The sequence below is a fragment of the Neophocaena asiaeorientalis genome, unplaced genomic scaffold (genome assembly GCF_003031525.2).
Source record: "Neophocaena asiaeorientalis asiaeorientalis breed wild unplaced genomic scaffold, Neophocaena_asiaeorientalis_V1.1 scaffold87, whole genome shotgun sequence".
Classification (NCBI taxonomy): Eukaryota; Metazoa; Chordata; class Mammalia; order Artiodactyla; family Phocoenidae; genus Neophocaena; species Neophocaena asiaeorientalis.
Window position 1 is genome coordinate 4,897,985 of NW_020175432.1, and position 14,722 is coordinate 4,912,706.

Below are 14,722 nucleotides of genomic sequence, written 5' to 3' on the forward strand. Positions count from 1 at the left end.
TGAGGTGGGGGTGGCGTGGGCAGACAGGAACGGCTCTAATTAATGAAGGGAGGGAAGGGGCTGCTCCTCTGGAGCTTGAGCTGGGTAGAGAATGGGGGGCCCTTGGGTCCATCCCAGCTGTGCAAAGAGACAGTCGCTGGCTTCTCTCCTGGGCGCCTCCTTGCCCTGACTCTCAGCCAGTGCGTTCACTCGTGGGCAGCCTGCCCCCAGGGCACATCAGGCAGCGCTTGGAGACCGGTTTTTTGGTTGTCACAACTGGGGTGCTACTGGCATCTAGTGGGGGGGGGGTGGAGGCTAGAGATGCTACCAAACACCCTGCAGAGCCCAGGATAGCCCCACCACGGTAGTAGCAGTTCCTTCTCTCCCTGGTCTCCTTGGGCTGCTCAGGGAGGGGAGGAGAGTGAAGGTGTTTAGAAGGCTGGAGCGGCAGCTGCTTGCCTGGTGTTCGTGGAGCACTTTGGTTTTGACCCATCCCCACCCTTTGTGTCTCCTGCAGAATCCGGACAATCAGATAGTTCAAACCAGCAAGGAGATGCGGACATCAAACCACTGCCCAACGGTCAGTGCCCCCTGCCCTCCTGCCTGTACCCAGCCTCCCTGGCCTGCTGTGCCCCACACCCTTCTCTGCTCTCCCCGGCCAGGGCAGGCCTGCCCCTGCCATTCCCCTTCACTCAGCTGTCCCTTGACTGAACTTGGGCTGCTATTCAGAGGGGGAGGGCGCTCATCGGTAGCACACCCTAACTCCCAGGGAGATCTGAGACCCCTGAGGGCCAGCCTGGGGCTGGGACATGGGGCATGGGATGGAGCAAGTTGAGGGTGGGGAGAGCTTTGGGGTAGCGGGCAGACATCCCCTCCTGGCCTTGTCTCCGCTCACTCACTTGCCCTTTTCCCTCCTCAGGGCACTTAAGTTTCCAGGACTGTTTTGTGACTTCCGGGGTCTGGAATGTGACGGAGCTGGTGAGAGTATCACAGAGTGAGTCCTTCCTTCTGGGCCAGGGCTGAGTCAGCAGGGGTGGGGGTGAAGCGGTGGGACTTGGACCCCACGTAGCCCCCCACTGATGGGGTCTTGGTTGGGGCGGGGGCAGACAGGTTTCCTGGGACGCTCTCGGCCTCACTGGCATGGGGCTGGGTGGAATGGAGGCATCCAGAGAGCCCCACCTCTAACCTCCATTTCTTTGGAGGAAAAAAATCGTAACCAAGGACTCTTCCCAACAACCTCCAGCCAGGAGGAGGTTTCCTCAGCGGCCTTCACAGTGAACTCACCCCAGGGCTTCTGGGGAGCTGCTCATGGCAACAAAACAGGCACCCACACTTTCCAAACCTCATCACACTCTCCCTTCTTCCCAGCTCCTGTTGCGACAGCATCAGGGCCCAACTTCTCGCTGGCAGACCTGGAGAGTCCCAGCTACTACAATATAAACCAGGTGACCCTGGGGCGGCGGTCCATCACCTCCCCTCCTTCCACCAGGTGAGCCCCGCACCCCGGCCTTCCCCCAGCCCCCAGGCATCTCAGGCGCTTTGGGCAGCTGTACCACTGTGGCCTGGGTGCTTCAGAACATCATCCTTTGTTGAGGGCACTGGCTCCAGAGCTGGGGCTCACTATGCTCCCCAACCCCTGAGATTCCTGCTTTGTGCTGACACAGGCACTCGGCCTTGGGGACACAAACTCAAACAAGGCATGGCTTTGCCTAGAAGGAGCTCCCTGTGGGCATTGGAGAAGGCCTCTCTCTTGGGGATGTGACATTTGAGCCCAGGGGTCTGGTACAGGCATGGGGTGGATGCTCGAGGTAGAGAGAGCAGCCTTCAACCTGGCCAAGGCTGGGCGGGCTGGCGGGACTGTCCCACGGAGGACTTCAGAGGCCAGAGGAGGGTGTTTAGGGCTTAAAATCCACTGACGGCTTTTAAGTAGAAGATGCTGGGGATATGTGTTCTAGAAAGTACTTCTAGAAGAAGTTAGAGGCTATCCCAGCAGGTTGGAGGGGAGGAGGGCCTGAGTCAGATGGGGGATGGCCTGAGAGGGAGGGATGGAGTTGAGAGATATTTGGGAGGTAGATATAGTAGGCCCTGGTCACGCAGGGCAAGGTGGGATCCTGTCCTTTTTTAAAAAACCTTGGACATTTTGGTTCATTGTGAGGTTTAGGCATTCGTTTTGATATGTTAGAATATTGCATTACAATGTTATGATGTTTTCATATTTAATCATACTTTAATATAAAATAACGTAATATCACGATGACTGAGTTTTGTGTCACCCCCTGGCATTTCTGTCCCTGGCCAGTGCCTCACGCGCCTCGCCCCAGCTGTGGGAGCTGATGGGAAATAGAAGGTGGGGCTGAGGAAGCAGTTGGGGGTTTTGCCCACTTCTTTGACTTGGGCAGCTCCATAGGTGATGGATGGTATTGTGACTGAGAAGGGGCTCAAGGAGGAGTGGGTGGGCTGGGCCCAAGGGGCTGTAGGTCTGGCCTTGGGGGGTGGGCACACAGCGAGTGCCCTGAAGTGCTGCTGACAGCGGGCACCCACTCCCCACATGGAAGACTGTCAGCGCAGGCTTCCTCGGCCTGCATACCAGCACCTCAGCTCATCCTTGGCCCACCTGACCCCTCTCCTCCTTCCCCAGCACCACCAAGCGCCCCAAGTCCATCGATGACAGCGAGATGGAGAGCCCTGTCGATGACGTCTTCTATCCCGGCACAGGCCGCTCCCCAGCAGCTGGCAGCAGCCAGTCCAGCGGGTGGCCCAACGATGTGGATGCAGGTATGGGCGCCACAAGGCCCGACCTGGAGCAAGGGCAGCATGGAGCCTCCTCTTCCCCCTCAGTTTACCTGGCAAACCTCTCACCGTTCCTCCTCCTGTTGGTGGCACTGCCCGTCTTTTCACCCCCTGAGCTTCCAGAGGAGGGCAGACCAGGAGAGCAGAGGCGAGCAGCTGGGTTGTCCCTGAGTGGGCAGTAGAGCCCATAGATGTGGCAGAAGGAAAGCAGAGGCCCCGACCCTGAGCCTCCGGGGCCCTGCAGTGGGGGACGTGGCCTCCCGCTCAGAGCCTCCTCATCCTCCTTCTCTTGGCATTTCTTTAGAGAGGCTGCCCCGGTTCTGCGGTCTTCATGGTTTAAAGCCATTTCTCAGACTGGGCACTCTTGACCTTTGGGGCCGCGGTATTCTCTGTAGCGGGGCCATTTTGTGTCCTGTAGGGTGCTGAGCAGCAGCCCTGACCTCCACCCACTAGATGCCAGGAGCAAACCTCCTCACCAGGTGTGAGGACCGAAAAGGTCTCCGCACATTGCTGAATGTCCCCTGGGGGGGACAGGACCTTCCTAAGTTGAGGACCACTGGTCTAAAGGGCCCACCTTCACAGAGAGGCGCAGAGCCTAGTAAAGAGCGAGCAGAATTGTTTTCAGGCCTCCCAATCCTCTCTAACCACACCCTTGCTGGTGAGTACACCCACCTTCACCTCCAGTCTTGACAGGAGGTATGGGCACACCTGGAGAGCCCAGGCGGGACAGAGGGGGGCTGTGTGTGTGTATGTATTACACAGGTGTGCATAAGGAGGCTGCCTGCAGGGTGCTTCTGCCTGACACATTGTTGGTGCAGCCTGTGTGTGTCCTCAAAGTATGGGTGTCTTGGGACCAGGTAGTGCAGACCTCTGTGTACGGGATGTGCATGAGGTGTGTCTGCGTTGGTCAGGCCTGGGGACAGGGGCCTCGTTCTCTGACGCAGGAAGACGAGGGTCTACCTGATGGTGTTTTGCTTGGTATTCTGTAGATGTTCCCCTACCGGGAAGGGCCGAGTGGATGGGCAGGGGCCAGGGCTGGGGGAGAAGCAAGACTAAAGGGCAAGGGGGTGCTTCTGCTTTCCTGCTGCCCCAGATGCAACCTCTGGCTTCCGCTCTCAGCAACCTGGGAGGAAGAGAGGACTCACCTCCGGGCCTTGGGCTGAGGGAGAGGGTTAGACCAGCAGCAAGGCTCACCTCTGCCGGACAGCGCTCCGGCACGACTCTGGGTGCCCCTCCCAGGGTGTCGTGGCCAGCACAGCACAGATGCTTCCCTGGGGGAACCTCTGGAGGTGCAGAAAGAAGGGCTTGAGAAGGCCTTGAAGACTCCCCAGCTAGGGCCTCAGTGAAGTGTTTCCTCAAGGACTGGTGTGCCTTGAGGGCCATGTCTACTGCTGGCTCCTGAGGCATGGGCCCCCAGGTCCCTCTGCGCAGACCTGGTTCCCGAGGAACCCTCCCCTCCGCAGTTCCCTCTCTCTCCTTTTCTTGGCTGCCTGCTGTCAAGCTTGCCACTTCTGCTCCTTCCAGCAGTCCCGCCCCGCATGGCCCCAGCATTCTCCCGCAGCACCCCCAGCTCCCTCGCCTTCCCCCCTTTTCCTGTGTACTCATCCCCTCCTCCCACCGACCCTGTGCTGTTTTCCTGTTCTGGGACAAATCACCAATTAAGCAGCCCAGCTGCAGGACTGGGAACAGCTGGGGAGGCACTGTGTGGCCATGGGGACAGCTGTGCACAGCTGGTGGAGGCGCTCCCCCCCGTCGTGCCAGCTATCAGGTGGCACACAGCTGCTGCCAGATAACACCTCTGCTGGCGGCTGGGAGTTCACCCTTTCCCCGCCTCTTCCCTCTGTGGTTAAGACAGCTCTTATTTCTGTGTTCTGAAGCCTCCCCCCCAACCCCCCCGCCACCCAGCACACACACCCCCAACCCAAACCGATTCAGTTTGTGTCCCAATGATGGCAGCTCTGGATATCTGCCCTGACTTCCCCTTATCCCTCCCAGCCTGGGCATAGCCTCAAGGCCCAGCTGAGGACAGGAGACAAGCTCCCCTGGGGGACCTGGCCTGGGGGCCCTGCTTTGTATAGCATCTTGGATGTCATGCCCACTGGGCACAGAGATGACCTTGATTGGCAACATCAGGCTCTTCGAGGGAGAGCTCAAATGGGGTATTCTCTGTGTCCCTGTCTCCTGCTGAATGTCACCCCATCTCTGGTACTGGGAGCCGAGCAAAGCCCTGGAATTACCCGTGCTCTGACAGTCCGGCCTTTGGGTGCCCTGACTGAGGAAGTCCTTTCCTGTCTAGCCGTAACCCCAGCACCCGCCCAGGCCCTCCAGCCTCCTCCCTGCTCTCTGGTCAGATGCTGTTTCTCCGCTGTGGTCCTTCCCAAGGGCCAATGGCTGTGCTTTCCCTTCCCGTAAGGAGCCCTGGTTTCTTCCCATCGGAACCTCCCAGAGCCCAGGGCCCCGCGCTGCGCGGGAGCTCAGTTCCCTGACCAGCGATCAAAACCCCGCCCTCACCCCCACCCCACCCCGCATGGAAGCGCGGGAGTCCTAAACCCCTGGACCGCCAGGGGAGTCCCTGGGCCGGCTCGCTCTGAAGCTGCTCTCCCGGGCTCCGCCTGCACACCTTCCCTGCCCTCTGGCCCTGCATCCCCCCTTTTACTCTGTTCCCCTTGAGCTCCTTATCTGCTTGTCAGGGGGCAAGGTGGGCCCCCTTGCTCACTCCCTGCCCAGTGCACCGAAGGGCCTTATTTTCCTCTCCTGTCGGCAGCACCCACGGCAGGATGGTCTGCACACGGCCTGAGAAACAGAGCCACAGTCAGGCAAAGGAGGCAGGAGGGAGCCTGGTGGGGGAAGGGGCAGCCGGGAGGGGGCCGAGGAGAGAAGGAGTGAGCTGCTGGCTTCCCACCTTCCCCTGCTCCCTCCCCACCCCAGCTAAACCTGCCCTGTGTTGCTGATTCCTCCCCCCAGGCCCGGCTTCTCTAAAGAAGTCAGGAAAGCTGGACTTCTGCAGTGCCCTCTCCTCTCAGGGCAGCTCCCCGCGCATGGCTTTCACTCACCACCCGCTGCCTGTGCTTGCTGGAGTCAGACCAGGTGAGAAATGGAGGGCCCGGAGGGGGGCAGTGGGGGTGGCAGAGGAGCCCACATGGGCAACTGGCCAGGCAGAGGGGCCAGGGCCGACCCTGAGTGACAGCCCCAAGCTCTCTGAATGGGCTATGGTATGGCAGTGGGTGGGCATGGGAACGGGCCCTCCCTCCGCAGCAGCGCCTCCTCCAGACCCAGGCCAGCCCTTGGGCCTCCTCACCTTGTTCCTCAGCACTCTCCCACTTGCTTCTCACACCCCCTGTGCATGATGCACGCTTGTGCGCTGTGTGTGCACGGGTGTGTGTGTTTGCCTGTGTGCGTGCATCGGATGCGTGTGTGCTCGTGTGTGTGGCACAGGCCTGTCCTGAGGCTTCCTCCCTCCCACTTACCCCTGACTGCGGAAACCTCAGGCCCATTCCTACGCAGTTCTCCTGTCCTCCCTCCAGCTGTGGGTGGGATAGCACAGGCTTCTCCCTCTGCCCTCCTTTCAGCTCTTGTCTCTCAACTCCTCACAGAGCCCGGGGCCTGTTTTCCCAGCACCAGCCCAGGTTGGTGTGAGCACGGGTTGAGAACAGTACTCCTAGGAGCCCAGGCCCCCTTCTCGGGGCCTCCCTGCTCTTTTCCAGAAGTGGAGGGCTAGGCCAAGGGGGAAGGTGGTACCTGGGCTGCTCTTCAGGGAAAGGAGCTGGCCCTGCTGCCTTGGGAGCTCTCTTGCTTCAGTCTCACGGAGAGAGTGCTCGAGGGAAGGATGCCTCCATGTTCTGGAGGGGATGGAATCAGGCAGGAAGCTGTGGAAGCTGAGTCCTCAGCCACTTGCCTCTTCCCTCTCTTGGCACCTGTCTGGCAGAAAGAGGCCTGGGTTTTTTCTGAACACTGCCCTGTGTCCCGTGTCCACCCTCTGTCTCCTGGGCCCTCCACGGAGAACACTGAGGTTTTACCCTCCCGGCTTCTTCCTCAGGGCCTCCTGGCTGGGAGCCCAGAGGCAGCCAGCAGCGGGGCAGGGCGTGGTGGCCGCAAGGTGGGGGCGGGGAGCCCAGGCCCTCTGCACAGGCAGCGGGAGGGCAGCAGGCCCTGCTCAACTCAGCTTTTATGAACTCCAGAGAGAAGCCAAGTTTCTTCAGGCCCCTAATGAAACTGAGAGCAAGAGGGAGCTGATTGGAAACAGACAGGAGGGGGAGGACTTGGCCAGGGAAGAGCTGGGGCCTGCTCCAGGGTGGGAGATGTGCGTTCGGGGACGTGCGTACGAGCGATTGGGGCTGAGCACAGAAGAATGCGGCCTGGGCAGCAGCAGCCAGGTGCACACCCACCGCACACAGGAGATGTGTGTGTGCACTGCAGGGGCCCCTCTTGCACTGGCGCAGGGCTGTGTGTTTATCTGCAGCCCCACAGAACGGGTCTGTCTCCTCATCAAGGCTCCCCACCCAGGGCCCGGACCGGGGTGAGGTGAGTGAGGCACTCACCTCGGCACAAAATGTCAGGGAGCCCCTAAAATCTCAGTCATCAAGATAAATTTTATTTTAATGCAATATTTCTAAAAATTAAAATGATCGCAAAGATACACGATGAGCAAATGTCAATATTTTAAATAAAAGATTGGACCGACCTTGTGCTTGCATGACCCTCACTTACCTCACCCTAGCTCTGGCCCTGGTTCCAATCAAACTTTATTTACAAAGATAAGCAGCTGGTCTGTGGGTCCCGGTTTGCCAAGTTGGCTTTTTAAAATATTGCATTAAAATGTTATTTATCTTGATTTGCTGAGTTATTTGGCACCATCTTAACTTTCACACTAGCGGCCAGTGCCTCGCTCTCCTCACTCTGGTCCCTGCCTTGCTCCTGCCCGTTCTCTGGATCCAAAGTGCTCTGACCAGCAGTCCTCCTTGTCTTCAGTGCCCCCCACCCCACTGCCTCCTAGGCCCTGACGATGCCCTTTTCTTCCTGCCACGTGCATGCAGGGAGCCCACGGGCCACAGCATCAGCGCTGCACTTCCCCTCTACATCCATCATCCAGCAGTCGAGCCCATACTTCACGCACCCGACCATCCGCTACCACCACCACCATGGGCAGGACTCGCTGAAGGAGTTTGTGCAGTTTGTGTGCTCGGATGGCTCGGGCCAGGCCACCGGACAGGTGAGTCCAGAGGACCCCACGAGCCCCTCTACAGCTCATCTTTGCGTCTGTCTGTCTGTCTCAGGGCTCACAGGGAGAGGGCCCAAAAGCTGGGAGCCCACCTGGGGCTGCAGCGGCAGAGAGCCGGTGGTGCCGAACACCTCGATCTTCTGGGTCTGGGAGTAGGGGTCCACGTATCAGGCCGGGGCCTGTTTGTCATGGTCCAGAGATGAGGGGGCAGTGGCTGGGCCCACTTTGCTTGGGCTTTTTGCCCTCCTTGTGGTCTTTTGCTCTAGCAGGAGTGTACCCATGATCTGTCCAACCTGGGCCCAGGCCCCTTAGCTCCTAACACCCCTCTTAAACCTCAGGGCTGCAGGGATTTGGTAGGTTCTAGACCAAGGTTTCCCACTATTGACACTTGGGGTTCTTCATTCTCTGTTGTGTGGGGATGTCCTGTGCACTGTGGGGTACTGAGCGGCATCCCTGGCCCCCACCCACTCTGTGCCAGCAACACCGCCCCCTCCCCAGCTGTGTTGATCATGAATGTCTCCAGATTTCGGTGTGCCCTGGGGGCATCATCATCCCCCAGTGAGAAGCCCTTAGTAGAGGGCAGGCCTAGTTCCACAGGGTCTTTCATGAGACCCCTGTTGGCAGGACTCTTAACAAGGGGTTCTCAGGTCAGTCATGGTTCTGGAGTGAAGTCTTCTGCTCCTCAGCCTGGGAGAGAGACTGGCTCCCCATGGAGTTCTGTGGCCCCACTGTCCTTCTCCGTCAGCAAGCCCCGGGGCCTGGTCACTGATGAGCAGAAACACAGAGCCACTCAGCAAAGGAATTATCCCAGACGGCAGTGGGCCAAAGATGACCCTTCCGTGGGACGGTGGTCCTTGTTTAGTCCCTGGGAGACCATTCCAGGTTGGGGCATGGTGGTCTCTAGACCTCTGGGAATGTTCTGGAACTCCAGCAGCATGCTGTGCTATGAGAAGGCCCAACTCCTTTCTCCACAGTTGGTCCAGCCTGGAACCCCACTGTGAGAGATCAGATGGGGAGGACACTCAAAGTGCCTTGGTAGGGAAAGACATTGGGAAGCCCATTGCCAGAGGCAGCCCAGCGAGAGCAGCGGCCCTCCGCTCAGCCTGGTGCGGCCTCGGGGCGCCCTGCGCGGTGCTGGTGTATTGATCTGGGGCAGGGCCGTGGCTCAGCCTCCTTGCTCTCGCTGTCTAGGACAGAAGCCAGTCTCCTTCCCTACCTCCCACTCTTCTTCCTCTTCCACTTTTCTCATCTTTTTCTCCCCTTTGCCCTGCAAGGGTTTCTTTTGCTGGCTCTGCAGCTCCTTAGCACACTCAGAGCTTCACCCACCTCTCTGGACAAGCTCTGTCCACTCTTAGGGGCATGGAGGGAAAAGTGGACATGACTCCAACAGCTTCCGTGCTTCCTTCAGAGATGCTGGCAGAGTCTACGGGAGCTGCCAGCATGTGTCCCAGCCCCCAAGGGGCCTGGGGTCTGGAATATGGATCAGAGAGGCCAGGAACCCTTCCGTGCCTGCTTCTCACCTAAGGACGCAGCTGGGGTTTGGAATCAAAATGACAGCCACCTGGGGGACCAACTTAGCCCGAAGAGCCTAAGCTGACCCACAGGACCCTCAAGAGTGTGGGTCAGTCTATCCCTGGGCATCCTGATGGCCAGGTCTTGAGCCTCTCCCTGATCAAGGGCTCAGGAATTCCCTGGAGGTCCAGCGGTTAGGACCCTGTGCTTTCACGGCCGAGGGCCCCGGTTCAGTGCCTGGTCGGGGAACCGAGATCCCACAAGCTGTGTGGCGTGGCCAAAAAATAAATTAAAAAAAGATCAAGGGCTCACTTGGCCTAGACGGTTCTCTTCTCAAGGCAGGTGCCTGCTTGGAGTATACCGCAGACAAAACGCTACCGACAGGGGAGCGAACAGCCCCTCTGGTTAAACAGAGAGTCTAGTTCGGCTGGAGAGCAGTCTCTGCAGGTTTCCTCTTGTGGCCTGTTGTGCCCAAGAGTTGGGGGGTGGGGCTTGAATTCTGCAGTGAGTCTGCTCCACTGGGCCCAGTTTCTGAGAGGAGGCTAGAGATGGCACCACGCTATGGAGGAGGGGCGAGCCAGAGAGAGGCCCTGGGCTCTGCAGCTGACCTGGTGGCAGACGGTGGCGGTACAGGGCTGTGCTTGCTCCATAGCCACCTCCAGAGTAGTAGTTCTCAGTCTTAGCATGTATGAGAGTCACTTGGAGGCCTCACTAACACACAGGTAGCTGGGCCTCACCTAATTCTGATTCAGCAGTTCTGGTGTGGGGCCGAGAATCTGCATTCCCCCCCCCCAAGTTCCCAGGTGATGCTGCTTCTGGTCAGCGGACCCACTTTTAGAACCATTGATCTAGAGACTAGAAGAGTAAATTCCTAATCTCCTTGAGAATCTGAAGTTATGGATCATCTTTGCAGAAAAATATATGCATACAAAATTTTACAGACAACTTGCAGAATGGTTCCCAGGCACCTCTTAGACCTCAGCGTAAGGCCCTGATTGAGAAAACCACATCGGTAAAGGCCAAGGTCAAATGGAGACACCACTCAGAGGACATGCAAAGGGCAGAAAGAGGATACCTGGTTAGCTGTATTTCTGTCATAGAGAAGAGGCCACCAGGTGAGCACGATGGAGAAGTTGCAGGGCCTGATGGGAGAGTATGATTCTGGGAGGCAGAAAGCCTGGTACTAGCTCAACCTTGACCACCAGCGCCAGAATGGCCAGGCCCGCATCTTCATCTGTCAGATGAATGTGAGGAGCTCTCCCAGCCCCTAGGTTCCTTCTAAGATCTTAACTCACAAGGTCTTAAGGCACTGCAAAGTCACAAGACCTTGAGATTTTTAAAACCTCAACTTGTACCCCAACCAGAGCGGAGACATCCTAGCCTGGCTGGGACTTGCTTCCAGAAACTGAATGTTGTAAATCAGCAGGTTTCGACGTCTGGCCATATTGGGCTAGGATTTGCTTTATTGGATGGGATTAGTGATTTAGATCCTCCTAGGCAGAGACAGGCTCTGAGGAACCAGAGGCTGCCCTATGGGAGCAAGGGCTGCCTGGAAAGCTCCCGTGTCCCAGCCCCCCCCGCCTCCGGAGCCCAAGCTCAGGACAGCCCGGAGAGAAGAAGTGAGGCTGTGAATCTGTTGGGATCATTCCATTTCCTGCCCTGATGGAAGAATGAGATAGGAACAAGATAGACTGTGGAAATGAGGGAAGGCAGTTTCCACGTGTATGTCAGAACCACCCTGCAGAACCGGAAACCCTTGCTCTCTGGCCGGTGCTGTTGCTTGGAACTGAAAGGTCCATTTCCAAAATGACACCCAGCACAAAGGGTCTTCAGCCCAGGACACCAATAAGCACGAGAGGCAGCCACTGCTTGCTTTTGTCACGGGCCTCTAAGTGGGCAGGAAAGATCAAGTCGAGGGAACCATTTGGAGGGACAGTGTCAGACCTAGGTGACTGGTCACTGGAGGGTGGGACAGCAGAAACTCAGAAGGGCATGGCCTGCGCAGTTCAGCCATGGGGCTCTGTGGTTTTAAAGTGCAGCAGGATGGACTAAGTTGATTCAACTCAGTCAGTGGGACTTGAGTGCTACATGCTTGGGCCACACAGAGGTGACGTTCCACCTGCTTGTTGGGGAGCCTTGGAGGCAGTCTGCTTCAGAGGCTCCAGTGGAGGTCAACAGTGTCCTGGAAGAACGAGAGAGAGAGAGATGGATGGTGATTCAGGACATCTGGCTGGTCCCCATGCTGGGGATGGTGTTTTCTGAGCAGGCTTTGAAGGGTGTGAGAAAGGGTATTCTAGAACAGTGGGTTCTGCAGTTAGCAAGTGTGCAGCTCCGACTGCTTAGGCTGTGTTCTGGAAACCCCAGTAGGTTTACAATCGGAAGTACTCAGGGGGGAGGGAGTGTAGGGGCATGAGTGGTGGAAGACCCCATCTGGGCTCTATCACGGCGGCCTTGCGTGCCTGGCCGGGGAGATTATGTTTTATGTCAGATGTAGCCGTAGCTGTGGAAGGTTTTAGGGCATCAGAGAAGTCTGAACTCCTTTGGGTTTGGGAAGAGGGTTAATGAGTCTGCTGGAAAGAATCCGTAGGATCCTAGGAGTTAGACAGACATGACTCTGACCTTCAGGCCTTTCCAATTACAGCCGGGTGACCTTGGCTAGACCACTTAATCATGAAGAGCCTCAGTATCCCCTGTTGTGTGGAAGGCGGAGAGTAGAGCTTCCCTTGCAGCAAGGTTTCTCAGCCACAGCACTGTTAATCTTTGGGCCAATGAGCCTCTGTCCTGGGGGCTGCCCTGTGTGTTGTAGGGTGTTGAACAGCATCCTCAGCCTCCATCCCCAAGCTGTGCTAAGCGGAATGTCTCCAGACACTGTCACTACCCAGAACTGCCCTGAAGCAAGAACCACTGCCTTACAGGGTGGTTGGAGGATTGGACACAACCTGAGTGAAGGGCCTAGTACAGAGCCAGGTGCCAAGGGTGCCGAGCTGCTGAGCACAGTCGGCAGAGGGGAGGCCCCTTGGGAGTCTCACTGTCATAGTCCAGGTGAAACCAGTTAGGAGAGAAGGACGACCTAGCTGGACACGTCTAGGGGTGGGCCCCACAGGGTCTGCCCACCAACAGAAGGAGGAGCATAGGAACCTCCCAAGGTCCTAAACCTGGGTGGCTGGGAGGGCAGAGGTTTGACCCACAGGAGAGGGACCAGTTTAGGATGAAAAGCTGTGGCCTGGCCCCCTTGCGCCCAGGCTGCAGGTGGTCATCGAGGGCACTGCCCAGAGCAGCAGGAGGTGTGGAGCCCAGGGAAGCTGTGTCTGCAAGAGGCTGGGGACCTCTGCCCTTCCTTGTGGCTCCTACACCCCCTGAAGCCCAAAGGCTGATTGAACACAAGGCCACACATGGGGCCTGGAGGAGGAAACTCAAGTGTAGGGCACAAGGGGGAATAAAGGACAATTAGTGGATCTGGTGACCAGACATCCCCAGCTTCTGAGGGAAAGCCACTCAAAGAACCTTGTGGGAACCAGAGCTGCCAGCAATGGATTTTCCTCTTGGGCTGTTCTGTAGCAGATAAGCCAGCACCCCACTGTCCTCAGGCTACCAGAGCCCAGGGCATGCTCCCTGGCATCCCCCCGAGGCCATGACACGGGGCAGATGCTGGTGGGCCTGTGGTCCTTGGTTGGGTCTGCTGGTCCTACCCCAGGGGCCCACGGAGGGGAGGCATGTGTGTGTTTTACGGGGGCACAGGAGGTAAGCTGGTACATCTTTCCTGCCATAGGAGAAGGTCTTCAGGAGCGTGAGAGTTCTGAGTGCAGCTGCTTGTACGGCTAGGTGGCATGTTTCGGTACCTAAAACCTGTTCCCTAAGAAATAACAAACCACCCGTCGGACATCTCCCTTCCTCCCTCCCACAACTTCAAAAGAGAACTAAAAAAAAAAAAAAAAAAAGAGAGAAACACCTGAGAGACCAAATAGAGGCCTCACGCCCTCACCAACCCTGTGCCCTGGAGGAGAGAATCCCGTCCTGCATCACCTTCCGCCGGGAGCGCCCGCTCTCAGGAGCGAGCTGGCGTGGCCGCGCAGGGGAGCGTGTGTCTGTGTGTGATGTGCCTTCATGCGTCACTCTATTTATGTTGTTCGCAGCCCAACGGTAGCGGCCAGGGCAAAGTCCCGGGGTCATTTTTGCTACCACCGCCGCCTCCAGTGGCCAGACCTGTGCCCCTTCCTATGCCTGATTCCAAATCCACCAGCACTGCCCCAGACGGCGCCGCCTTGACTCCTCCATCACCTTGTAAGTGGACGATGAAACCGAAACCACAACGCCCAGCGTCCCCAGCCCATCCAAACAGTCTCCACTGCAAAAAGAAAAGCCCCCTCCCTCACTGCCAAAGCCCCCCAACCCAGAGTGCCACGGAGCCTCCCACCCAGACAAGAGCAGAGCTGAGCCCCCCCAACCACGGCCTCCTGGGCCTTAGTTGCACCAGCCAGCACCCCACTAGCCCCCCTGCCCGCCCGCTGCTCCCAGCTGGGGCCCGTGGCCCAGGCCCCTCCGGGGGGCGGGAGAGGGAGCACAGTGGGGCACACAGGCCAGGGGTGCTGGCCAGGGAGGGAGGGGGGAGGGGAGGCACAGCCATGCCATCTTCATGCCTAATTGCTGTTTTTTCATTTTTTGTTTTTTCGTTTTTTGATTTTTTTGTTGTTTCGTTGTGCCCCCCCCCACACCAAGAAAATTAAATGTGACCACAAGGCGACGCCACCACCATCCCCTTTTTGCCTTTGCCCCCCTCACCTCCATTCTGGGTCCCTCAGGCCTCTAAATGTGCAGCAGGCCAGCCCCTGATCCCCTCCCCTTCAGCCTTCAGTCTCACATTTGGTTTCTCGTTGTTCCTCTTTTTTTTTCCCCCCCTTCCCATCCCTCTCCCTTCCCTCAATTTCTTCCCCAGGTTGGATGTTCCAAGGACAAGGAAGGGCTCTGGGCCTTGGCTTTCTTCATCTCTTTCTCTCTCTCTCTTTCTTTTTTTTTTTTTTTTTTAAAACAGATGAAAAATTTTGTAAAAACCGATGACAAATTTTGTCAAAGGGAAGAGAAAAATCTGAGTTGAGAGGCCCAAGCTAGACCCGACGACGCTTGAAGGACAGGAGAGGCGGAGGGTGGGCGGCGTGCCGTCTGTGGGACTGTGGGCGGGGGGTGGGCAGCGCTTCGGGCGCTCTGGGGGCTGGCAGGCCGTGGGCC

At 57.8% G+C, this 14,722-nt stretch overlaps 1 protein-coding gene across 3 annotated transcripts in view; it reads left to right on the top strand.

Annotated features, from left to right (window-relative positions):
• Window positions 1-14,722, top strand: part of NFIX (nuclear factor I X) — a 66,684-nt gene that overhangs the window by 45,589 nt on the left and 6,373 nt on the right. For 2 of the 3 annotated variants that reach the window (XM_024767364.1, XM_024767365.1), the window contains exons 2-7: window positions 497-559; window positions 899-973; window positions 1,348-1,468; window positions 2,618-2,754; window positions 5,734-5,856; window positions 7,803-7,978. In XM_024767364.1, coding sequence (XP_024623132.1) covers window positions 497-559; window positions 899-973; window positions 1,348-1,468; window positions 2,618-2,754; window positions 5,734-5,856; window positions 7,803-7,978 — 695 coding nt within the window. The remainder of the gene's footprint in view (window positions 1-496; window positions 560-898; window positions 974-1,347; window positions 1,469-2,617; window positions 2,755-5,733; window positions 5,857-7,802; window positions 7,979-14,722) is intronic. The other variant, XM_024767366.1, reaches the window with a different exon arrangement.